Source organism: Anolis sagrei, chromosome 4 (genome assembly GCF_037176765.1).
Source record: "Anolis sagrei isolate rAnoSag1 chromosome 4, rAnoSag1.mat, whole genome shotgun sequence".
Lineage (NCBI taxonomy): Eukaryota > Metazoa > Chordata > Lepidosauria > Squamata > Dactyloidae > Anolis > Anolis sagrei.
In genome coordinates this window covers 235,365,438-235,392,713 of record NC_090024.1, presented here as the reverse complement: position 1 = coordinate 235,392,713, position 27,276 = coordinate 235,365,438, and the positions used below count along the sequence as shown (strand labels likewise).

The 27,276-nt window shown below is 43.4% G+C and overlaps 1 protein-coding gene across 2 annotated transcripts in view; it reads left to right on the top strand.

The window, feature by feature from the left end:
* Positions 1–27,276, top strand: part of NKAIN4 (sodium/potassium transporting ATPase interacting 4) — a 169,667-nt gene that overhangs the window by 40,631 nt on the left and 101,760 nt on the right. For both annotated transcript variants that reach the window (XM_060771962.2, XM_060771961.2), the window contains exon 2: positions 22,706–22,843. In XM_060771962.2, coding sequence (XP_060627945.1) covers positions 22,706–22,843 — 138 coding nt within the window. The remainder of the gene's footprint in view (positions 1–22,705; positions 22,844–27,276) is intronic.

Sequence of the window (27,276 nt, the reverse complement as noted above, 5' to 3'; positions counted from 1 at the left end):
TGACATACCACCTCTAAAATCAATGTCTCACAGTATCTCAGGTGCTAGGCAATGCAAAATGGAGAGTGGAGTTGCATCCAGACCTTGTTGAGAGGTTTTCCATAGCCAGGTGATTATCCACATTGTGAATAGAAAGTTGGTCTATGTAGCCTTTTGGTCCAATGACGCAGTGTTTGGCTTAAGTACTTCTTCTAAACAGAATTTGTGGATGGTTAAAGCAATTTCCTGAATTAATTGTTCATGTCACATATCAGACATGGCTCTCCACAGCCATGGCAATACATTTAGCACTTTGCCATTCCATATTGATACTTAGGATAACCACTCCTGCCAGTGGGTGGCATTCTGAATAACGCTTGAAACATAAATTTTTGAACCATCAGAGCAGGATTGTCCCCAGCATTGGACAGAACACATGCCTCAGCTATCAGACAGCAGGGGATGACAACAGCAATAGTCATAGAATCATAGAATCAAAGAGTTGGAAGAGACCTCATGGGCCATCCAGTCCAATCCCCTGCCAAGAAGCAGGAATATTGCATTCAAATCACCCCTGACAGATGGCCATCCAGCCTCTGTTTAAAAGCTTCCAAAGAAGGAGCCTCCACCACACTCCAGGGCAGAGAGTTCCACTGCTGAACGGCTCTCACAGTCAGGAAGTTCTTCCTCATGTTCAGATGGAATCTCCTCTCTTGTAGTTTGAAGCCATTGTTCTGCGTCCTAGTCTCCAAGGAAGCAGAAAACAAGCTTGCTCCCTCCTCCCTGTGACCTCCTCTCACATATTTATACATGGCTATCATATCTCCTCTCAGCCTTCTCTTCTTCAGGCTAAACATGCCCAGCTCCTTAAGCTGCTCCTCATAGGGCTTGTTCTCCAGATCCTTGATCATTTTAGTCACCCTCCTCTGGACACATTCCAGCTTGTCAATATGTCTCTTGAATTGTGGTGCCCAGAATTGGACACAATATTCCAGGTGTGGTCTAACCAAAGCACATAGTCCTCATAGCCATTCTTCCTGACCCTATAAGTACATCCTTAACTTGCCTGCTGCTTCTGATCTGATGGAGAGCCCTGTTCTGTTTGTGATGGTAAGCTTCAAATGAAATTCCACTCTACTTCGGTTGTCCCTGTGTTGGAGTACAGAAACTCATTTTATCACAGGTTTATCACATTTCACAGTGCTTCTAAATTTCACATTATAGCAGCTGTGGTTCTGGATATATTTTAAAGATGTATCCAAGCCTTTACTAGAGAGCTCCAGTTCTGAAAGCGGCATTAAGGCACTTTGACAGAAATTTCTAGATATATAATGAAACTCCAGGTGCCAAAACTGCGTAGGGTGGTGACCATATGGCAGGTTTAATTGCATTGTGTATAGTCTTAGTGCTTTCTTGAGGTGACCAGGTGGACCCAAGCTTGATTACCGTGCCATGCCTATCAAAAGAGAAAACAAGCTGCACTCCAGTTTGGGTTAGTTTATGAAGGATGAGCTCATGGAGAGAGACGAGGAGGAGGGAGGATTAGATCGGCTATACATGTAATTACTACAGTAATTAATCGAGTATTCAAGCACTATAGATTTTTTTCCCTGGAGGGAAATCAACAGAGGGAAATCAATGGTGGCCCATCTATTCTATAGCCCTTCTTGAGAAGCTTTACTCTTTGGGATAAATCCAGTGCAAAATGACAAGTGGATCTCAACACTCTTTCATGACATTTTCCACTACTGTACAGATTGCCTGGCTTAATAAATAAAAGGTAAAGGTTTCCCCCTGACATTAAGTCCAGTGGTGTCCAACTCTGGGGCATCTCTGTTTCTAAGCCAAAGAGCCAGTGTTGTCTGTAGATGCCTCCAAGGTCATGTGGCCAGCACGATTGCATGGAGCGCCATTACCTTCCCACTGGAGTAGTACCTATTGTTCTACTCACATTTGCATGTTTTCTAACTGCTAGGTTGGCAGAAGTGGGTCTAAAAGTGGGCGCTCACACTACTTCCCAGATTCGAACCTGTGACCTTTCGGTCAGCAAGTTCAGAAGCTCAGCGGTTTAATGCACTGCACCACCCAGGGCACTGACTTAATAAATACAACCCCCATATTTGCAAGACTGGTATCCATAGTTTCATTTTTCATGTCCAACAAAAAAACTTCTCTGTAGGTACTTTTGAACTCCTCCAGTGTGACTCTGTGGTATTCCGTATTTCAGCCAGAAATACTTCATTTTAGCACAGTTCACTATTATCCTTAGTTTTGCATATCTGCCCGAAGTCCAGAAATATGTCTTCTGGGGATATGGGGCTTATACTGTATTAGCCCTGAAAAACAAAAACTTTATTGGTTTAAGTAATGCACTTTATCATACTGATACAATTGCTACCCAAGTGCTTCGGTCTTTATGAACACCCTGTGAGAACAAGCAATATCAGAGTATGGCCAAGGCGCCAGAAGTTATTAATGAGGGAGAATGTGCAGGATAAGAGAAATCTGCAGCAGTTTGCTTTTGCCTGAGTCTGCCAGGGATTCTACCTTCCTCTCCCAGTTTAAGTAAGCTGAAGATAAAAAAACTAAAGTAGGTGGAATAGAGAAAACCTGAGACATTTTTAAAACAGCAGGAAAAGTGGGAGCGAATCATAGAATCATAGAGTTGGAAGAGACCTCATGGGCCATCCAGTCCAACCCCCTGCCAAGAAACATGAAAATTTCACTCAAAGCACCCCTAACAGGTGGTCATTCAGCCTCTGTTTAAAAGCCTCCAAAGAAGAAGCCTCCACCACACTTGGGTGGGGGCAGAGAGTTCCACTGCTGAACAGCTCTCACCGTTAGGAAGTCCTTGCTAATGTTCAGATGGAATCTCCTTTCCTGCAGTTTTAAACCATTTTCTGAATCCCAGTGTCCAGGGTGGCAGAAAACAAGCTTGCTCCCTCCTCCCTAGGACTTCCCCTCACATATTTATACTTGAGCCTCATCATGTCTCCTCTCAGACTTCTCTTCTTCCGAATAAACATGCCTAGCTCTTGAACCCGTTCCTCATAGGGCTTGTTCTCCAGACCCTTGATCATTTTAATTGCCCTCCTCTGGACACATTCCAGCTTGTCAATATCTCCCTTCAATTGTGGTGCCCAGAATTGGACACAGTATTCCAGATGTGGTCTGACCAAGGCAGAATAGAGGGGTAGCATGACTTCCCAGGATCTAGGCACTAGACTCCTATTTATGAAGGCCAAAATCCCACTGGTTTTTTAAGCTGCCTCATGACATTGTTGGCTCATGTTCAACTTGCTGTCCATGAAGACTCCCAAGATCTTTTTCACATGTACTCCTGTTCAGGCAGGCATCTCCCATTCTGTATCTTTGCATTTAGGTACATATACTTAAATGTGCCAAACAATTCCCACAATTCCCTCCAGTATGCATTTGAATGCATCTAGGAGACAATCGTGAAAGAGGCCCAGGCAGGCACACTTACCTGGGAGAAAGGTCCATTGACCACTGCAGGACTTGCTTCCAAGTAAACAAGCATGGGATCACATTGTTAGCCTTCAGGGTAGAAAGTATATTAAGTTCATGGCAGGGAATAGCAGAAATGTTGATTATTATATTATGGGTAGCTGTCTCCTCCCGGAGTCTCTCTCCCCAACCCCCAGCTCACTTTGCTCAGCTAGTCTCTAATGAGTTTCCTCCTTTTGCCTGGCATCAGCTTGATTTGTAATGTAAATTACCAGGCCCAGCATAGAGACAAGAGCACTGCAGGGTTCTAATTACAATTTTCATTAAGCGCCCGTCTGTTTGGAACATCCCGAGCAGTTCGGAGGAGCTGCTGTGGGAGCAAGGGGAAATTGGAGCGGCATCACTTAGCTGCAAAGGACAGGAAGGGTCAAGCTTGCCCAGCTGCTTGAGAGAAAAGCAAACGGAATCGTATCTCTCTGCTCCCTCCTAGTCTTGCAGGCAGCATGTCAGAGAAAAATAAGATTGTGTTGATTGATCCCTTCCCCCTTTCAACACCCGCCCAGAGATCCTGCCTCCGTGCCCAAATGGTAAAGCCATTTGTTTCAGAAATTAGCCTACTTTTTAATATATTTTTTGAAAAAAAAATTCTAGCAATCCATTCTTGACCTAATTAGAGGGATTAGCCATTCCAGCTCTGCCTGATACCTGTGAGGGCTGATCGCTGTTCCCATAAATTAACTGACAGGCTTGGCTGAGCAAATATCACAGCGCACCATGATGGATGGCAGCTCTCACACTTCAAACTCTGAGTTTGAAGTCCCATCTACAAAGCCATATAATGCAGTTTGAAACTGTATTATATGCTATGGGTAGACTCATTTAATACAGTTCTATACCGATAAATGCATTACATGAGTCTACTCTGTCCATATAATGCAGTTTCAAACTGTATTATATGGCAGTGTAGGTGAGGCCTTAGCCAGAGAGTTATTTATTTATTTACCATATTTATACCCCACCCTTCTCACCCCATAGGGGACTCAGAGTGGCTCACATATATATTTATTATTTATTTATTTATTTATTTATTAGATGCACTTATTGACCGCCATTCTCAGCCCTTACGGGCGACTCATGGCGGTGTACAGTACACATAAAAAGACAGTTACAGAGGCCAGTATCAACAACATATGACTATACAACAAATACAAACTACATAAAAATCCGCTTCGTCTCTTAGTAGAATCATAGCCAGTCTCATTTTCCTTATACCATTCCAGTTCTCATTACCGTAATGTTGTTGCTTAGCACTTAATTAAATGCCCTCTCGAACAGCCAGGTCTTAAGGCTTTTTCGAAAGGACATGAGGGAGGGCGCCTGTCTGATGTGTGCCGGGAGAGTGTTCCACAGCCGGGGGGCCACCACCGAGAAGGCCCTCTCCCTCGTCCCCGCCAGCCGTGCCTGTGATGCAGGCGGGATCGAGAGAAGGGCCTCCCCAGACGATCTCAAGGTCCTCGTGGGCTCGTAGGCCAAGATGCGGTCAGAAAGGTATTTTGGGCCGGAACCGTTTAGGGCTTTGTAGGCCAAGACCAGCACCTTGAATTGGGTCCGGTAGCAAATCGGCAGCCAGTGAAGCTGGGACAACAAGGGCGTTGTGTGCTCCCTGCTACCCGCTCCAGTTAGTAACATGGCTGCCGCACGCTGGACCAGCTGAAGCTTCCGGGCCGTCTTCAAGGGCAGCCCCACGTAGAGAGCGTTGCAGTAATCCAGGCGGGATGTGACAAGAGCGTGTACCACCGTGGCCAAGTCAGACTTCCCGAGATACGGGCGCAGCTGGCGCACGAGCCTAAGCTGTGCAAACGCTCCCCTGGTCACCGCTGAAACCTGGGGATCCAGGCTCAACGATGAGTCCAGGGTCACACCCAAGCTGCGAACCTGCGCCTTCAAGGGGAGTGCGACCCCGTCCAGCACAGGCTGTAACCCTATATCCCGTTCGGCCTTGCGACTGACCAGGAGTACCTCTGTCTTGTCTGGATTTAGTTTCAGTTTGTTCGCCCTCATCCAGACCGTTACAGCGGCCAGGCTCCGGTTCAGGACCTCGACAGCCTCCTTAGTAGCAGGTGGGAAGGAGTGACAGAGTTGGACATCATCTGCGTACAGATGACACCGCACCCCGAAACTCCGGATGATCTCACCCAGCGGCTTCATGTAGATGTTAAACAGCATGGGGGACAGTATGGAATCCTGTGGCACCCCACAAGTCAAAGGTTGTGGTGCGGAACGGGAGTCCCCCAATGACACCTTCTGGGTGCGACCCTCCAGAAATGACCGGAGCCACCGCAAAGCAATGCCTCCAAGACCCATTTCCACAAGGCGCCCCAGAAGGATACCGTGGTCGACGGTATCGAAGGCCGCTGAGAGGTCCAGGAGCACCAACAGGGACACACTCCCCCTGTCTAGCTCCCGGCGCAGATCATCCACTAAGGCGACCAAGACCGTCTCGGTACCATGCCCCGGTCTGAAACCAGACTGTGCCGGATCCAGATAATCCGTGTCTCTCAAGAATACCTGGAGTTGTGAGGCCACCACGCTTTCCATGACTTTGCCCAAAAAGGGGAGATATAGGCAGAGATTCGATGCCATATGTACATACATCAGTAAAATAAACATATACATTAGAACAATCATTAAAAATATATCAGACATTAAAAATCACTTACTTAAAACCATGCAATCCAATATCATAGTCCGAGGCCATTCCAGATTGTCACTACACTATTCCATGTTCTTTTATTGCACTGGTAGATTCCTAACCAAACGCTTGGTCCCACATCCAAGTTTTTAGTTTTTTTCCTGAAAGTCAGGAGGGAGGGGGCTGATCTAATTTCACTAGGGATGGAGTTCCACAGCCAAGGGGCCACCACCGAGAAGGCCCTGTTTCTCGTCCCCACCAAGCACACCTGTGAAGGAGGCAGGACCAAGAGCAGGGAATCCACAGAGGATCCTAACCTCCTAGCTGGCTTATAGAGGGAGATACGTTCAGACAGATAAACTGGGCCATTTAGGGCTTTATAGGCTAAACCCAGCACTTTGAATTGTTCTCGATAGTAGACTGGCAGCTAGTGGAAATGACGTAACAGGGGAGATGTATACTCCCTTACCCCAATCCGGTGTTAGAGTTATCCAAGGTGCTGAACTCCCAAACAGATTGAGCACTTGGATGGCTTATATCAACCCAAAGACAGAGTTTCCAGCTGCCACTGGTATCATGGGTTTAAGATTACATTCTGTCCATTGAAGACCTGGCAAAAGATTGGAAACCTGTGGGCATTTCAAAGTGTTGTTGTTCTTGCAACTCCTCTAAGTCAACCCTCCAACATTTTGCACACATTAAACTTACTTACTTACTTTGGTGACCCCTTGTTCGAGTATGATGGCCTTCCAGGTATAGTGTCTTAGCATTTCATAGGTGACCATGAAGCTCTATTCTTGATCCTCACATTCTTCCACAGTGAGGGCATTGGTTTCCAGGTGGAAGGTGGTCCCAGTGAGAGTTGGTTTGATGTGCCTTCCTCTTGGCACATTTCTCCCTTTTGCCCTCCATTCATGTCTCGTTGAATTCCGTAGCACTGCTGGTCACAGCTGACCTCCAGTTAGAGAGCTCAAGGGCCATGAAATATAGAACACATTTGGCCAAACAACTTTAGAGTGTGGTCAAGATGGTAAAGGATATGAATGAAGAAGTTTGCTTTTACTTGAGCCTTCTAGGAAGGGTGAGATCTTTCCGTGCAGTGCTGAGTTAACTGAGCATAAACTGCTGTTACACGTTGAGCTCATTTTGCAGCAACTGAAGTAAGCTGAGTAAAAAAAGTAGGAGAAGAGAGAGAATGGGGCACCTTAAAACAGCTGAGAATGTGGGATGGCAGAGGAATAATTTGGACTGTCCCTGCTGCAAATACCATGCAACTGTTCCACATCAGACAGAAATATACAACCACTTCTGGAACAGTATTCTGGCCTTGTCGAAGGCTTTCATGGCCAGAATCACTGGGTTGTTGTACATTTTTCAGGCTGTATGGCCATGTTCCAGAAGCATTCAGAGGTTGTGAGGATGCCTGCCATAGATGCAGGCAAAACATCAGGAGACAATGCTTCTGGAACATGGCCATACAGCCCAGAAAACACACAAAAACCCAGTATTCTGGATCTTAAACTCAGAAGTTGACATGACTTGGGACAAGGATATTTGTCTACCACATACGTGTGAGCAGCCACCAGTCAACTAGTCCTAAAAATGCTCTTTAGCTGCTATTTTGAAAGACAACAATTCAGAAGAAAGTATGCCACAAAGCATGCTCTGTTCCTATATCATACCTCTTAAGAAGTGTGGTCATGAAAACAGAAAGTAAAGCTTTCTTTACAGTCCTACATATGCATTCAGGCATTATATTTCTACTAGATATTGGGGGTGAAGGGTAGAACAAAAGGACCACTTCACTAGGATATTTGTGTTTCTCCCCCTTGCATCACATCTGCAATGTTTAGAGTGAACATGCCAGATTCTGCTTCAACCATTTATTCATTCAGTGTCATCAGTGCATATAGTGATTTGCAAAGAACAAAGTGGTAGTTTGACAGGTTTCCTTCCTGAAGGATTTACAATCTAAAATTCAGAAGAAACAACCAAGAAAGACAGACAAATAGAGTCAGAGTAAAAATACATGGGTATTTCTTGTACACATGCTGTTATTTTCTTGCATGAGTACCACTTTTCCAGCCTTTTACTTTCCAGATGTATTGGATTACAAGTCCAGTCATCCCAGCTACAGGATGATTAGAGTTGGCCAAACGTACTGACAGCACACTTACCTACATTAGAATATGCACACAAACTGTACTAATGAACAAACACAGAAACCCAAAGACAATCCCATGAATTGTTTGTTCCTGTGTGTTTGCTTTTGTTTTGAGTCCATGGTAGATTGCAGTATCTAGATAGAAGCCATTTATTTTCAATGGGACAAATGATAGAGATACCAAGAACAGAGTGTAGCTCAGGCATGGGCAAACTTCGGCCCTCCTGGTTAAGATCATTGGAGGAGGTCCTGCTCCCAACTCCTTCACAGGCATGACTGATGGGGACGAGAGACAGGGCCTTCTCAGTGGTGGTCCCTCATCTATGGAACTCCCCAGTGAATGGTTCTGGTCCAGCTTGTTGAAATATATTTCCCTCTACAATCCACCTTGGATCATTGAAGGAGGTCCTGCTCCCAACTCCTTCGCAGGTGTGCCTGATGGAGACAAGAGACAGGGCCTTCTCAGTGGTGGTGCCTCATCTATGGAACTCCCTCCCCAGTGAATGGTTCTGCTCCAGCTTGTCTAAATATATCTCCCTTTATGATCCACTTTGGAGGTTAAGATCATTGGAGGAGGTCCTGCTCCCAACTCCTTCGCAGGCGCGACTGCTGGGAATGAGAGACAGGTCCTTCTCAGTGGTGGTCCCTCATCTATGGAACTCCCTCCCCAGTGAAATGAGATCAGTCTCTCCCTCCTGACCTTCAGGGGAAAAAAAAACTAAAAACATGGTTGTGGAACCGAGCTTTTGACCAGTAACTTTGAGCAGTGCAATAAGTGACTACGAAACTAGCACAATGACTAATGGAATGGCCTTGGATAATGATCTTTATTTATTTATTTATTTATTTACTTCACTTTTATACCGCATTTTTCAGCCCTTAGCAGGCGACTCAATGTGGTTTACAGTGTAATTAAAACACGACAGTACAACAACAGGATCGGCGACGTTGATCCACAACAATTAACGATCAGACAGGACAAATCAACAAACAACATATATAGCGTCTTAATTGAAATCGGATCCGTTCTCATAGTCGTTGTGCCGTTCCTATGTTCCTTTTACCAACTTCCTTAGTTAGTTGCATTGCTTAGCCAAACGCTTGTTCGTACAGCCAGGTCTTGACCATTCTCCGAAACGTCAGCAACGAAGGTGCCTGTCTGATGTCTGCCGGCAAGGCATTCCATAGCCGAGGGGCCACCACTGAGAAGGCCCTGTCTCTCGTCCCCGTCAAGCGCGCCTGTGACGCAGGCGGGATCGAGAGCAGGGCCTCCCCAGACGATCTTAATGTTCTAGTCTGTTCATAGGTGGAGATGCGTTCGGAGAGGTAAGCGGGGCCAGAACCGTTTAGGGCTTTATAGGCTAAAGCCAGCACCTTGAATTGTGCCCGGTAGCGAATTGGCAGCCAGTGGAGCTGGCTCAACAGAGGAGTGGTGTGCTCCCTGAGTGCCGCTCCCGTTAGCAACCTGGCTGCCGAGCGCTGGACCATCTGGAGCTTCCGGGCAGTCTTCAAGGGCAACCCCACGTAGAGCGCGTTGCAGTAATCAATCCGGGATGTAACCAGAGCGTGGACCACCATGGCCAAGTCAGACTTCCCAAGGTACGGGTGCAGCTGGCGCACGAGTTTGAGTTGTGCAAATGCTCCCCTGGACACCGCCGAAACCTGGGGTTCTAAGCTTAGCGAAGAGTCCAGGATCACACCCAAGCTGCGAACCTGCGTCTTCAGGGGGAGTGTAACCCCGTCCAACACAGGCTGTAACCCTATACCCTGTTCGGCCTTTCGACTGACCAGGAGTGCCTCTGTCTTATCTGGATTCAATTTCAATTTGTTCGCCCTCATCCAGTCCGATACAGCGGCCAAGCAACGGTTCAGGACTTGAACAGCCTCCTTAGTAGTAGGTGGGAAGGAGTGACAGAGTTGGATGTCATCTGCGTACAGATAACACCGCACCCCGAAACTCCGGATGGTCTCTCCCAACGGCTTCATGTAGATGTTAAATAACATGGGGGACAATATTGAGCCCTGCGGAACTCCACAAGTCAATGGTTGTGAGGTCGAGCAGTTGTCCCCCAGCAACACCTTCTGAGTACGATCCTCTAGGAAGGACCTGAGCCACTGCAGAGCAGTGCCACCGAGGCCCCTTGATTGTGTGATTTTAATGATGTTGTGATATTTGATGTTTTTAACTGTTTTTATGTATTTACTTATTTTATTGTTATCTATCTGTTGTGGCATTGAATTGTTGCCTTTTGTAACACTGCTCTGAGTCCCCTCTGAGGTGAGAAAGGCAGGGTACAAATGTGATAGATACAATAAAGTAAATAAATAAATAGGTAAATGACATTTTTGTTTTTCTTTGTAAGTAAATTTGGACAATTCCCGGTGAAAAATAATAATGCAGTGAGAATTTCCTTAACAAAATTAAAGATTGGGAGAATTGAGATCACTAGGAAGCTACAGGGAGTAGAAAGGACGCACTTAGGGTTTGTATGCAGCCTATGAATCACTCTTCTTTGCATGCCTTGCTCTTGCATACATGATAAATATATAATTTATCAGGTACAAAGGAATGTTTCTCATGCGGCAACTATAACACTTGCCATCTGCCGTTCTTTTAAAACATTTTTTAAAATAATTAAAATATTCTGACCCGTTAATTGGCAACATCTCTTTACTCAGTTAAGATATTCTAAATCAATTAATCTCACTGGAAGTCAAAACATAGAAACTTTCAGTGTCTTGTGTCTTCTCTTAGTTGAGGATTGATGCAGTTGACAGCTCAGCAGAATGATGAAGAGGGAGCAGAATCTTGTCTTTTGCTGTGGATTCAACCAAAAGCAAATGCCTGAAATCTCTTTTACAGGTGGTCATTCAGTCTCTGTTTAAAAGCCTCCAAAGAAAGAGCCTTTACCACACTCCAGGGCAGAGAGTTCCACTGCTGAACAGCTCTCACCAATAGGAAGTTCTTTCTCATATTCAGGTGGATTCTCCTTTCCTGTAGTTTGAAGCAGTTGTTCCGTGTCCTGTTCTCCAGGGCAGCAGAAAACAATCTTGCTCCCTCCTCCCTATGACTTCCCCTCACATATTTATACTTTTACTTACTTAGGCAATCCCTCGTTGTCCGAGTAGGATTGTCTTCCAAGATCGGTGTACTGGCGGTGGGTACATAGGTGACTGTGGAGCCCTGTTGTTGATGTGCATGTTCTCCTGCAGTGAAGGCATTAGTTTCCAGGTGGAAGGTGGTCCCAATCGGGGTTGGCTTGATGTGCCTTCCTCTTAGCACATTCCTCTATTTTGCCCTCCCTTCGTGCCTCTTCAAATTCTATAGCATTGCTGGTCACAGCTGAGCTCCAGCTGGAGCGCTCAAGGGTCAGGGCTTTGCAGTTCTCAGTGTCTATGCCAGAGTTTTTAAGGCTGGCTTTGAGCCCATCTTTAAATCTCTTTTCCTGTCCTCCAACATTCCGTTTCCGTTCTTGAGTTTGGAGTAGAGCAACTGCTTTGGGAGACGGTGGTCGGGCATTTGGACAACGTGACCGGTCCAGAGGAGTTGATGGTGAAGGACCATCACTTCAATGCTGGTGGTCTTTGCTTCTTCCAGCACGCTGACATTTGTCCATTTGTCTTCCCAAGAGATTTGCAGGATTTTTCATAGGCAACGCTGATGGAATCATTCTAGGAGTTGCTTGTGACGTCTGTAGATAGTCCATGTTTCACAGTCGTATAGCAGGGTTGGGAGGACAATAGCTTTATAGACAAGCACCTTGGTATCCCTATGGATGTCCTGGTCCTCAAACACTCTGTGCTTCATTTGGGAAAATGCTGTACTCGCAGAGCTCAGGCGGTGTTGAATTTCAGTGTCAATGTTGACTTTTGAGGACAGGTGGCTATCAAGGTAGCGGAAATGGTAAACATTTTCTAATATTACACCATTAAGCTTTATTTCTGGCATTGGAGAGGGATTGTCTTGTGACTGCTGGAACAGCACTTTGGTTTTCTCGATGTTCAATGACAAGCCGAGCTTCTCGTATGATTCTGCGAAGGTGTTTAGAGTGGCTTGTAGGTCTTCTTATTTATACATGGCCCTCATGATGTCTCTTTTCAGCCTTCTCTTCTTCAGGCTAAACATGGCTAGCTCTTTAAGCCGTTCTTCATAGGGTTTGTTCTACAGACCCTTGATCATTTTAGTTGTTCTTCTCTGGACACATTCCAGCTTGTTAACATCTCCCTTCAATTGTGGTGCCCAGAACTGGACACAGTATTCCAGGTGTGGTCTGACTAGTGCAAACCTTATTAAGAAGTTTGGCCCTATTGACCACACTCTAATATTGTTTGGCTGCATGTCTTCTGGTTTTCATTGGTAAAATGTTGAATGGTGTGTAACTCTTCCTCTGCTATTAGAATTCAAAGAAATAGACGTGTTAGTTTGGAATATCAGTATGCAAAAAGATCTTGCAGCACTGTTGACAGTGTTTGTTGCCAACACTGTGAAATACCCTGAGTCCTCTTTGGGGTTGAGAAGGGCGGTATACAAATACTGCAAATAATAATAATAATAATAATAATAATAGTCCTAGACGCTTGGGAAGTGTTTGACTTGTGATTTTTTGATACGAATTCCAGCATATAGATCTCTTTTGCTGTGACATACAGTGCTTTTGTGTCAGTAAATAATAATAATAATAATAATAATAATAATAATAATAAATGAGAGAATGAAGTTGGTAACAAAAGCTTTCATATAGTAATGCCTTTATTTGGGTAAGTATATATAAGTCCTTGGTCTACTACCTGAGATGAATGAAGTGACGTGATGCATGTTCGTGCCTTCAAGTGTTAGCAAACATGTCTATACATCTATCTCTCTTTATTTGTAGATGTGCAAACTACAAATAGTCATGATACCAAAAAGAAGTGCTTCAAGAGCACATAGCTTCAAAACAATGTAATTACAAACCATGATTATATAATGATGAGCTAGAAGATAAACCATTGAGCATTTCAGTGGGTGCAAAACATGAACAGAGATTGATGCAAGGCAATGAATATCAAATTATATACAAAGCAAAATGAGAAGTAGTGATTGTCGACAATAACATAATTTAGAACGATTAACTAAATGAGCCGAAAGCACTAAACTCTCTAAGTACTATATCTGTAACAGCATTTGTAAACAATTGCTGTTTTTGTGGCTTCTCTCCATCCTGAAAAATTGGAAGACGTTTCCTTGCAGGATGCCTTTTTTGAAATGGAAAGCCATCAGTTGTCTCTGGTTTTATTTCTGTTTGCAATTTTGAATGTCAACAGCCTCGAGGTGTGTAAGCAGGCATCAATTTCCCAGAAAGGAGTCAAACCAAAGCTAATACCGAGCAGTGTTTATTTTATTAAAGGGCAGTGCTGACCAAACATATCATGGAGACAAAGTAGCAAAGAGCTCCCTCCTGTTCAATTACGCTCTTGACCTCTAAGGGCTGGAGAGAGATGCTGGGGGTAGAAATGCAGGGCCCTCAGTCAGGTTTCCTTGACAACCTGTGCTAAAAATTAAAAACAAAAAGAGTTTCATAAACACAACCAAGCATTGAGCAATGGGAATCGATGACCTTAGCCCCTGGGTGGCTTATGAAGCCAATTCTGGAGGGTGAGATCTTTGGACTTCACCAAGTGTAAACTGTCTGATGGATCTCACATGCAAGAAACACGCAAAGAAAACCAACCTTCTCATATATTACAGATTTAATTTCTTCTCCCACATATCCTCCAGCAATCCTTATTTGGCAGGGACAGTCCTGATTATCATCCCACTTTTTCAGCAGTTTTAAAAATGTTTCAGGGTGAATCTTTACAGTAGAATCAAAGCACTATAGAATTGGAGCAGTTTGGCACTACTTTCACTTCCATGCTATAGAATCCTGGGAGTTGTAGTTTTATAAGGCCATTAGCCTTTTAAGGTCATTAGCCATTAGGCTTCACCAAATTACAAATCCCAAGATTCCATAGGTTTGAGCCATGGCAGTTCAGGTGGTGTCAATCTGCACCAATTCTTTAATGTAGACGTGCCTTCAGTTTCTCCTTCTCCCAGTTTCCTCCTTCATCCTCAGCTTATTTCAGTTGCTGCAAAGTGAATTCAACTGCACTCATTTATCTTATCAGGAGGAGAGGAAAAGAGCATATGGGACCTTGTTTTTCCCAATAGGATCAGGTAACGACAAACTGCTGCTTCATTTCCCAGGTTGTGTGTTCTTCTCCATCAATAACTTTAGCCACACTCTGTGGTTGTTTGGCAATACACATCCCCGGTTTTCATCTGTGAACTGTTGAGGATATGGAGTAGCTAGCTATGAGTTATGGAGAACCCCATAAGCCAGTGGTTCTCAACCTGTGGGTCCCCAGGCCTACAACTCTCAGAATTCCCAGAAAGTTTGCCAGCTGTTAGGATTTCTGGGAGTTGAAGACCAAAACATCTGGGGACCCACAGGTTGAAAACCACTGTGGGAAGGGATCCAATTTTGAAAAATATCCCCACCATAGGCTTAAAACAGGCTTGACGTAGGATAGGGCGAAATTCCCCATTATGCTTCTTCAACATGGGCTCTTTTCATCCAAATGCTTTGGCAGGAAGTAAGGGCTAGTTTATTTATTTTTAACAAACAAAACAAACAAACAGACACAAAACATAATTTGCAAGCTTGGTAGTTGATTAAATGTCCTTTGACCAGTATCTGGCCACTTGGAGTGCCTCTGGTGTTGCCACAAGGAGGTCCTCCATTGTGCATGTGGCAGGGCTCAGGTTGCATTGCAGCTGGTGGTCAGTGGTTTGCTCTTCTCCACACTCGCATGTCATGGATTCCACTTTGTAGCCCCATTTCTTAAGATTGGCTCTGCATCTCGTGGTGCCAGAGTTTTCCAAGTCGCCCAGTTTTCTGTGTGCCCAGGGGGAGTCTCTCATTTGGTATCAGCCATTGATTGAGGTTCTGGATTTGAGCCTGCCACTTTTGGACTCTCGCTTGCTGAGGTGTTCCAGCAAATGTCCCTGTAGTTCTTAAAAAACTATTTCTTGATTTAAGTCGTTGACATGCTGGCTGATAAGGGCTAGTGAAAGGCATGGAAAGGCTAGAAGTGTTGCCCCCACTCCTAGGTTACAAATGGGCCCACATGTGGCTTGTGGACTATAATGTGGAAGAGCCCACTTTTACTGTGCACAGCTTCCCAGTTCTGTACTATAGTGCCAAAGAACTAAAATGGAGACAGTAACCACCCTTCTCAGCCAAGTGATTTTGAGGAGCATTACATGCCGGGAAAGGCATTATTAGCAAATCCACAGCAGCCGCCATTTTCAGCACAAAGTCAGGAAGCCTCAACTGAAAAAGTCAATCCAATTATATATTTATTTTAATGCTCCTGGGTTCTCCAAAATAATTTGTCGAGCTCGCTGCTGCTACATCTTGGCACCTGAAGCCTAAGAGCCATTAGTATCCCAAGAAACGGCATCGAGGGACCAATTTTCTCAGCATCTTTCAGAAATCTTCGCACTTTTGAGATGACTGATAAAAGCCCCTGTGTCATTTTAGTTGTGAATCATTCAAAGGAACAGAGACGGTGCTGAACCAGGGTGAGGAGGGAGGAACGCAACACAAAAGCTCTGCAAGGAATATTCCAAAGTTTGAAAGTTCACCTTGGTTGCATTTTTTCCTCCTGAGAATTAGCTCTTCTTAATCCTGCAGTAATTGTTGGAATTTTCCCCCAAAGAGTTCAGTCAGACAGTGAGTAATTATGTGAGATAGAAAGATATATGCATTTCTAGCAAATAACATTAAAGGGATTGGAGAGTGGAGTAAATTAACATGATGGAAATATAATTGATCTTAGAGATTTTAATAGTAGGGCAAACGTGGCACCTGGTAAAAATAAATGGGAACATCTAACCAGCATATCAGTTATTCTTTCTGATTTCTTATCCTAATAATAAAAAAGACCAGAAAGTCTAGGGCTTTAATCCAAGGATTACCTGACAAGAGGCAAAATGATGTGGCTGATGTGTGTGCTCAAGCATCAAAGCTTCCTATACAACAAGCAGGCGTTGTTGTTGTTTTTATTGATATTTGCTGTCACATTGCTTTCTGGCAATCCTATAAATGTGCACCTTCACAGAGCTCCAGTCATAAACTGCTTTGGTCAGGTCTTGCAAACTCAGCCTCATCTACACTGCCATTTAATCCAGTTTCTGAATCTGCTTTGAACTGGATTATGTGGCAGTGTATATAACCCAAAAAGTTAATATAGATTCAGAAACTCGATTACATGGCAGTGTAGATCCATCCTCAGAGCTGTGGCTTCCTTGATTGGATCAATTGATCTACAATGTGCTCTTCCTATTTTCGCACTGTCTTCTGCTGAATATTATCATCTTTTCCAATGAGTCGTGCCATCATATGCCCAAAGTATGGCAGCCTCATTTTAATTGCCTTGTCTGTCTACCAAAAAGTCATAAACCAAAACCAGACCATTGCAGGACCAGTACTCTTTGTTTATAAAAATGGTATGTGAATGTATATATCTCTCTATAGTTATTGCCTTATAGAGATAGACAAAGATCTAGAATTATATATGTGTATATTTACACACATATATACACACAGAAATACATATATGCAAACACACGTTGTTGTTCATTCGTTCAGTCGTCTCCGACTCTTCGTGACCTCATGGACCAGTCCACGCCAGAGCTCCCTGTCGGCCGTCACCACCCCCAGCTCCTTCAAGGTCAGTCCAGTCACTTCAAGGATGCCATCCATCCATCTTGCCCTCTGTGTGTGCAAACACACAGAGATATGTATATATTTATAATTATGATCTAGGGGAAATATCTCCCTTTGGGGATGCTTCCAGGCAGCACTAAATAACAGGTTTTAAATGGGCAAAAAATCCCAGGACTTCAGAAGAAGTGCACATGCAGACTTGTTGGTCCCAGGATTTCTACCTCCATTGTCCAGACTTGTCCAGACTTGATGCTTTGTTGCAAAATTTAGAGGCACCCAAGAGGACCGCCACAAGACTTCCACTAGAAGCTTTGGGGTTTTTTAAAGAAAAAACTCTAAAATTGTAACAGTAAATAAAGAACAACACTCAAACACAGGGGAACTCCAGACAAGAAACAATCAGTGACAACTAATCACCTCTCAACCAAGGATTTCCCCAAGCACTAACAAGCCACACCTATAAACTGTCAGGCCATCAGATGCTAATCAAGGTGGCCAAATGAAACATTCACATCGGGCTCCAACAGACAAGAGTTCTTTCTCCCACACTGGACATTCCACAGATATATAAACCCTATTTTCCTAGTTCCAACAGACCTCACAATCTCTAAGGAAGCCTGCCATAGATGCAGGTGAAGCATAAGGAGAGAATGCTTCTAGAACATGGCCATATAGCCCGAAAAACCTACAACAACTGAGTGATTCTGGCCATGAAAGCCTTTGACAATACATAAAACCTCAAGATGCAGATATACGGACATGCGGAGAATCTCTGCAATGAATCACTGAAAAAGTTCCGTTCTTTGATCTGGTCAGAGAAACTGTGCCCTTCACATGTTTCATGAAGTTTCTGGCACACAAACAAAGTTTTGCCTTTTATTCAACTGTTGCCTTCTTTTTTAGGAGCTGACCAATCAGGAACAAACATCTAAAACCCAGGAACAAACCCAGATAAAAAATCCCATGATTTCCGATTTCAGGAACATACAGATCTGCATATTCAGCTCAAAACAGCAATATTCCTGCACCTGGAAATCTCTTGTTTCTTTGCCTTTTGTAGCAATTGCTCCCACGTTTACAGGGAATGGTGTCTGGCCACCTTCCCATGGAAGCACTTGGGATAAAGGTAGTTTCTAGATGGGCCCTGGTTCTCCTTAAGATTCGTTGACCATTTCTCTGACATTGACTCCAGTTTTCTTGTTTCCCTGATTTGTGTGGACAGCTACTGGAGAATCTTCTCAGCAATATCTTCCCTCTTCATCTTGGCTCTCAATGCTTCAGCTTCTATTCATCTGGGCTTATTGATTCAGCATCTAAGGTCTTGAATATTCAAGACAGCCTCTTCTCATCTGGTACTCCTCTCATTGTTCTGAACTGCAACTACCAATGTCCATGCTTAGCATAGCAAAAGGCAATCTTGGTTGTGGATGGAGAGAGCTTCATTCAAAAACAACTGGAGGGCTATATACTATGGAAGGGGAGTGATGACACAGATAAGGACTAGAATCAGGAAAATTTGGATCAGTTTTAATACCTGCCTGACTTTTGGAGATCCAGTTGATTTGGAAAAGGTTTGCAAAAGAGTTTGCTTAGTTTCCTTTCCAGGTCTTTTTTTTTTCATTTTGGAATCATCCTGTTGAGTCATATAGCTGTTACGTGTCACCTGAGTAAATAGCCTGTTATCCTTGTGGACCTTGGATAGATTTCTTTTTTAAACAAGGAATTTTTTTTTCATTTTCTACCCTTGGCTCCACCACTACCCTCAGTTATTGTTTACAGAAATACTTCAACATGCCTATTCTAGCCATTTTGCCATGTTCATACTACAATTCAGAAAAGACTTCAAGGATCACTGAAATATTACTAGGGCTAGGCATATTCGTGCATCAGTGGTATTGCTGTGCAAACAGGAAAACTGGCAGATAATTTGGGATTCTGCGCCAAACCTGACCAAAGACATCCTGCAAGAAAAACAGTTCTCCCTGACCCTAAAAAAGCTGTTTTGTAATACAGGAAATTGATACACTGACAGAGAGCTACGAAGGAGGAAAGGAAACTTGAAGAAATTACTTTCCTAAACTACTATGCTTAGAATCTCCTAAATTTTTTAATTTGTCATCCCTCCCCCCCCCCCCAAAAAAAAAATCTTTCCAAGTTCTGGTTGGAGAAGATCATAAATTATACTTGAGTGAAATGTAAACATTTGACTGAGAAGGAGCCATGTGCCCCATCTTCCAAGATGTCCCAGTTATGGAACCACAATAAGCCAAAGTATCTCTCAGTGGAAAGGTCAGGATGTCACGACAATACACAATGTCCTATCTTGCATATAGGATAATATAGCAGACCCCCCACTTTAATGGGGGTTAAGGGTGCAAGGTCCCCACAAAAGTGCAAAAACGGAAAACCTTTCTGAGAATCTCTGGTCCTGCAGTATGACTCTATAGTTGACTTCCAGCAGAACTTTCAACCACCTCTTCTCCAGGCTAAACATACCCCAGTGCCTAAGCTGCTCCTTATAGAGCTTGGTTTCCAAAGATCCAGCTTGCCAATATCCTTTGTGATGGAAGTTTTGGGCACAAGCATCACATTTCTTTAAATTGAGATTTTTGTCAAGTTGGAACACCAATTCCTTATAAACAGAGGTATGTTTGGCTTGGAGGAGAGAAGGTTGTAAGGTGGCGTAATAGCCATCTTGAAATATCTGATGGGATGTCATGTAGAAAATGGAATAAACTTGTTTTCTGTATCTCCAGAGATTAGAACCAATTGCTAGAAAAGAATTCCATCTGAACATTAGAAAAAAAAACCTTGATGATAAGAGTGGAATGTGTTGCCTTGAAGTGTACTGGACTGTCCTTCATTGGACGTTGATTTTGATGGCTATCTTTCAGGATTGCTTTAGCTGTGTATTAGGAAAGAAGATTGGACTTGATGGCCCTTCTAACTCTATGATTTTTGTTGATCTTTAAGAATCCTTCCAACCCTATGATTATTCTAGTCTTACTTTCAATATTGAATTTATTTTTTCTGTACCTGCTGCGTTTGTTAGGTCACTTCTAACATGTCTGTGTCTTCCTGTCAGTGATTAAAATGGGAAGCCAAGTCAAACTTCTTCTCACAATATCCTGAAGTCATGGGGTTATCTCCCTGAAACATATACCACTGCAGGGTTTGTTTGCCTAATAGCTAAAGTAATATATTAAGGCACCGGTGCTTTATCTACATTTTTTTAGGTTTAATGTAATAAACAAAACCAATCCAATGCCTGATTGGATAAACTGATTACAGTCATGTGTTTTCTGGCCATCCAACTAGAAGCTAGGATTTCTAAATGTGATTCCAGTATGTGCTTTGATCTTCCTAATGAAAAATTAAGGGCTTAACACATTGCCATGGGCTCTGATGATGCAGAGAAAATTGATTTTGAAATGAATAATAGCCTTTCACAGGTAGGGGAGTTGTTCATGCACTTGCTGCTGCGTTTCATGTGGGATTGTTGGTGGCATCTGTCGGCTTGCTAATTAAACTGGATGCCTTGGCGTTGAAGAATATAGCTTTCAAAGGTGTCAAAAAGAAAATAAAGACAGAATAAGAGACAAAATCCAACAAATCTGAGAAGAGCTGCAATGAAAATGTTCCACAATGAAGTCCTCCTGAACAAGTTAGAATAGGAAAACAGGAACATCACTGCTTGGTTATGAACTATGATTTGTTGTCCTCACTTGCGTTCAAAAACATAAACTATCCATGTGGCTACTATGTTGCTTAAGTAACTACAAGACTTCCTCCAGCCTTCTCTAAGAATGTTGGGGCCCAAGAAAATGGTACTAGTAGAGAAACTGAGATCAGAAAAATTGGTCCCATTGAAGGAGGCCTCAAGGGTCTCTGAGTAAGGGGCTTTGAATGAAAATAACAGCAAAAGAGAAACATACCCTTTCTCTGACTTAAAAAGAGCAATATGGAAGAAAATGTTTTTAAGAAACAAGATGTGACATGTAGAAGGTACTTCTTACACAGGATGCTTGTGGTTAACTTCAAAGGTTGTGGTAAAGTGCAGAGTATGCATGTACAAGAAGGTACTTTCCATCAAAAGGTCAAGGGAGAAGGGCTGGAAAGAGAGTACTTTCCGTGACAAAAAATGTTCTTGTTTACTTGAGGTTATATATTTGGTGGTCAAAAGCCAAGGGGGACGGCAGTCACTTGAAGGGTAACTTTTGCGCATGTTGCCTGGCTGTCTGTCTTCTTCATGAAGAAATTAAAAATAAAACCTTGTTTTTTTTTAATTGGGACTGTCTCCTTCCTTTCGTGCTCCTGTGACGTGGACCTAAAAAGACCCAATTTAGGGTCTCTAACACCATCAGATCTTTTGGGGCATGACCTTAAGTTAAGTGGGATTCTCTTTGAAGGAAGCTGTTGTCCTATTAAATTTAAGGGATGCCATTTTACAACACCGTTGTATATGATGGGACTTGAGCATCCATGGATTTTGGGGTTCACAAAAGGTCCTGGAACCAAACCCCAGCAGAAAGCAAGGGCTCTTTGTACTACTCTTTCCACAATAGTGCTCCACAAAGAGAGAGATAAGCACTTCCCTCTCTCTCTTTAACCTTCTATTTATATACATTCAAAACAAATCCCTGAGCCTGCTTGTTTGCAACTTATCAAATATCATTTCCTCCTATAAGGCAGTGGTTCTCAACCTTTTTTTGACCACTTGACCAGGGACCACTTTGACCAGGGACCACTCTCCAACATTAGTAGCAAAAGGGTTCCGAATCAGTATTTGGTCAGTTTTAGATTTGGTTTGGTTATTTGAGGTGCTGATTCAGAAAATTGCATTGGATAGACCACATCAGATCTAGTTTCTGATACAGAACATATGCCGTCCAGCAGTCGCCATCTGCTCACCCAGAGAAAACCATATTTAATAGACCTCGGCACTATAAGAAGGTTTCGTGAGACCAGTCGCTCTCATTGCAACAGTGTCGTAATAGTGAGGCTGCGGACCATATTTTAGTTCTTGCAGACCACTGGTGGTCCACAGACCACAGGTTGGGAACCACTGCTATAAGGTGAAAAAGCCCTACAAGATATAAAAGATCTCTCCCATGTACCTACGAAATGATCCTGGGAAGGGAGTGGCACTGAAATAAGGACTTCCCATATAGGTAGCCTTTATATCTTTATAACTCGTTCCTTTCTATTGGAAATATTGTTTTGAATTAATTGTGCACTTAATATTTTTTGGTTTCTTATCCCAAATTTTGTCACAGAATATAACTAATTGAGAGGATATTGAAAAAGCTAGGCAGAGATTGCTGGCAGTGAGTAAATAACAAGAAAGGAGATTCCATCTGAACATGAGGAAGAACTTCCTGACTGTGAGAGCCGTTCAGCAGTGGAACTCTCTGCCCCGGAGTGTGGTGGAGGTTCCTTCTTTGGAGGCTTTGAAACAGAGGCTGGATGGCCATCTCTCAGGGGTGCTTTGAATGCAATATTCCTGCTTCTTGGTAGGGGGTTGGACTGGATGGCCCATGAGGTCTCTTCCAACTCTATGATTCTATGATACTATGATTTTAGGAAACAATGAAATGGTTCAGCCATGATCATACTATTCATATTCATTTTCTTCTTCTTCTTTTCCAGCTCGCTGCCTTAGAGAGACAAGTTTTTGATTTCCTGGGATACCAATGGGCTCCAATTCTTGCCAATTTCCTCCACATCATCATTGTTATCCTCGGCCTCTTTGGTACAATCCAGTACAGGCCACGCTACATCGTGGTGGTAAGTAGCAAAGGTTTTGGTCACCAGTCCTGAGGCTGTAATCCCATACTTCGTTGTAGTGTTGTCCCTTATTTGAGGGCCAGAAAGAGAACTATTTCCCAGTTGTAATTTCTGGGTGTCAATCATTCCCATTGTCCCTTACTGCTATTATGAAAACTTTACATTATAAGTCTACCTCTGACTAAACAAGCCAACCTGTTTCTGAGAATAATTTAAAATGATCAAGGGTCTAGAGAACAAGCCCTATGAGGAGTGGCTTAAGGAGCTGGGCATGTTTAGCCTGAAGAAGAGAAGGCTGAGAGGAGATATGATAGCCATGTATAAATATGTGAGAGGAAGCCACAGGGAGGAGGGAGCAATCTTGTTTTCTGCTTCCCTGGAGACTAGGACGCGGAACAATAGCTTCAAACTACAAGAGAGGAGATTCCATCTGAACATGAGGAAGAACTTCCTAACTGTGAGAGCCGTTCAGCAGTGGAACTCTCTGCCCCGGAGTGTGGTGGAGGCTCCTTCTTTGGAAGCTTTTAAACAGAGGCTGGGTGGCCATCTGTCAGGGGTGATTTGAATGCAATATTCCTGCTTCTTGGCAGGGGGTTGGACTGGATGGCCCATGAGGTCTCTTCCAACTCTTTGATTCTATGATTCTATGAATTCAAAAATTCTGTTTTTGAATGTTTGGGAGATGCAGATTCCAAAATTATGCCAGATCCTGGACTCAAAGTGTTTCTCGAAGAATCCTTATCTCCCCTTCAGTGTACCTTGTGTGTGTACTCTGTGTGTGTGCATGCGTATAATAAACCTTTAACTGAGAGCGGGGAAGCTCAGATTATGGACAAATTTTCCTTTCATCTGCCACTTCTGACAGAGCATGCATAATTTATTTTAATCAGACTGTTTCACTTTATTACACAGGCTTTTGGGTATAAATTAAATTACTATGTTTTTAATAGTACAAGCGCCCGGTGCGCTAATTGCCAGACAACAGTGCTATGCCCTGTGTTAATGTCTTCTATTAAGTTAACCAGTCATGCTGCACTATCGTTGGTTGCCTTTGCCTCCTGTAAAGAACGCTGGAATCTCTATGGCATTGCTGTGCCCCATAGAGAGGCGATGGTAGTTGTAATGTGATTGATCAGTCAAGACACAATATTCTGATCCACCAGTACCATTGCAATCTAATGGTTTTAACCTGGCAGATCAGTTTAATTGCAATCCAGAGCTAGGATAAATTGCTTTTTTGAACTCCCAAGTCTCCTATTCAGTGTGGCATTGGCTGTGCTGGTTGGTGGTGAGGATTCTGGAGGCCGTAAACTATACAATCAAGTATTATTTATTATTATTATTTATTTGCTGCATTTGTTAACCGCCGTTCTCAGCCCTAGGGCGACTCACGGCGGTGTACAACATATAAAAAAACAATTTACAATAAAGCCATAACAAACAATCAACATATCACTAATACACAATAATATAATTACACTAAATGATCCGCTCCGTCTTATCGTAAAATCATAACCAATCTCGTAGACCATATTCCGTTCCAGTTGTCATTACCAGTTAATGTAGCACTCAGTTAAATGCCTTCTCAAATAGCCATGTCTTTAGGCTCTTACGGAAAGACATAAGTAGTCTATTGGAATGAATAGGTTCCTTTTCCTGACCACAGTCAGAGTTGGAAGAGTTGGAATAGAGTTGGAAGAGACCCCATGGACCATCCAGTCCAACCTCCTGCCAAGAAGCAGGGAAATTGCATTTAAAGCACCCCTGAAAGATGGCCATCCAGCCTCTGTTTAAAAGTTTCCAAAGAAGGAGCCTCCACCACACTCCGGGGCAGAGAGTTCCACTGCTGAACGGCTCTCACAGTTAGGAAGTTCTTCCTCATGTTCAGCTGGAATCTCCTTTCTTGTAGGTTGAAGCCATTGTTCCGCGTCCTAGTCTCCAGGGCAGCAGAAAACAAGCTTGCTCCCTTCTCCCTATGATTTCCTCTCACATACTTATACATGGCTATCATGTCTCCCCTCAACCTTCTCTTTTGCAGGTGAAACATGCCCAGCTCTTTAAGCCACTTCTCATAGGGCTTGTTCTCTAGACCCTTGATCATTTTAGTCGCCCTCCACATTCCAGCTTATCAACATCTCCCTTCAATTGCGGTGCCCAGAATTGGACACAGTATTCCAGATGTGGTCTGACCAAGGCAAAAAAGAGGAATAGCATCACTTCCTTGTATCTAGACACTATACTCCTGTTGATGCAGGACAAAATCCCACTGGCTATTTCTTTTTGCTGCCGCATCACATTGCTGGCTCATGTTTAACTTGTTGTCCATGAAGACTCCAAGATCTTTTCACACGTACTGCTCTCGAGCCAGGCATTGTCCCCCATTCTGTATCTTTGCATTTCATTTTTTCTGCCTAAGTGGAGTCTCTTGCATTTGTCACTGTTGAACTTCATTTTGCTAGTTTTGGCCCATCTCTCTAATCTGTTAAGATTGTTTTGAATTCTGCTCCTGTCTTCTGAAGTATTGGCTATCCCTCCCAGTCTCTGGAGCATGTTTGCCGTAGAGCTCTCATTCATCCTGGGAGCTAAAGTTCGCCTCTCAGTGAATTGTCCTGATTTCATCTACCTGTTGTATTGGCCTTTCTTTGGCCAAGATCCAGTTCAGTGTTTGTCATAGAGTTCCTGCAGCATTAGTTCTCTCTGTGTAGTGGGATTGTGTTCAGGCACCCACTCAGTCCCCAGTTAGTATCCCACCCAGACCATTGTATCATCCACGCTCTAATGACTGATGAGACCCACTTTGCAGGGAAGTCTTTCCATAAACATGGAAAATATTCAACAACTCTTGCAAAGTGTGCATTTTGCCAGCCTTGGATCCAGGCCTTTGAAATCTGGCCACAGATGCTCCTGAGTCCTGGAAATCCAGTCTAAATCACTGCAGCTTCTGTGCCTGGCTGATTATTAATATGAACTCTTTCTTTCCTGCACGCTCTCCCATCCAAGTCTGGCTTTATTGCTGCCAGCTACTGAATGAGGAAGACAAATGCTCATTGACAAGCCCTGCCGCTTAAGTAATAAACTCCATCCAGCTGTCTAGGATATTGGCAAGAGAGGATACTCTGGTCAGGCTTTTTCCAGGAGGTTGCTTGTCAAGCGTAGAGCTTCCCTCGGAGGCCAAGGAAACACATCGGTGGCATCACCCCTTGGGCCTGTAGTGGAAAGATAGCCTGTGACAGTTACCCATCCTTCTGTGTATCTAGGTATCTGCATGAGTGTGTATGTCAGGGAGACATTAATAGGTATGGCCTCAATGCCTGGCAGTTCATTATAAAGTGTCAGGAGTCATTTTGCTTCTTTTGAAGTCCCGGGGATACCTGGCACTCACAGCCAAAGGCATTTCTGGTTCCACTGGTGGGTCTCCACTCAACTACAAACAGCCTTGGGCAGTTCCCCATCTAGACTTTGTCTATGGATGAAAGAATTTGGAAGGAAGTGTTTACACAAATGAGGTTCTGTTGCACAAATAAAAGACAGAAGCATGAGTGGATCATGGGCCAAATGGTGGCCCCTTCCCTCCACTTCACTCAATAGGCAACTGTTACCCAAGCAAAATAGCTGTGATATCATCCATGCAAGTAGGAACGGCATGGTTGATTGTTTTAAAAGTAACTACTAAAAGTAACTAAAAGTGTAATTTTTTCAATTGGATGTTGTTGTTCAATCGTTTCCAACTCTTCATGACCTCATGGACCACCCACATCAGAGCTCTCTGTCAGCCATCACCACCCCCAGCTCCTTCAAGGTCAATCCAGTCACTTCAAGGATGCCATCCATCCATCTTGCCTTTGGTCGGCCCCTCTTCCCTTTTCCTTCCATTTTTCCCAGCATAATTGTCTTCTCTAAGCTTTCCTTTCTTCTCATGATGTGGCCAAAGTACTACAAAGTACTACTATCCTTCCCTCCAATGAGCAGTCGGGCTTTATTTCCTGGAGGATGGACTGGTTGGATCTTCTCGCAGTCCAAGGCACTCTCAGAACTTTCCTCCAACACCACAGTTCAAAAGCATCGATCTTCCTTCGCTCAGCCTTCCCTAAGGTCCAGCTCTCACATTCGTAGGCTTTTGGAGAATAGTGCAGTGCAATAACAGATTTGGAATATGTGCAAAGACTATGGAACGGCTTGGACTACAATTATAGAGGGCATGATTTTAATATTGAATATAATATTTTTAAATAATTAATAAGCTTTAATTTTAATTTCATTTTAATCTTAATGTTATTGGAATTGCATGTGTTTTAAGGCATTGAATAATTGCCTATATGTAAGCTGCCTTGAGTCCCCTTTGGGGTAGAGAAAGTCCGGGTAAAAATAGGGTAAATAAATTAAATAAATAAACAAATAAATATTAGAAGGCATGTCCCTCTACTCTAACATTT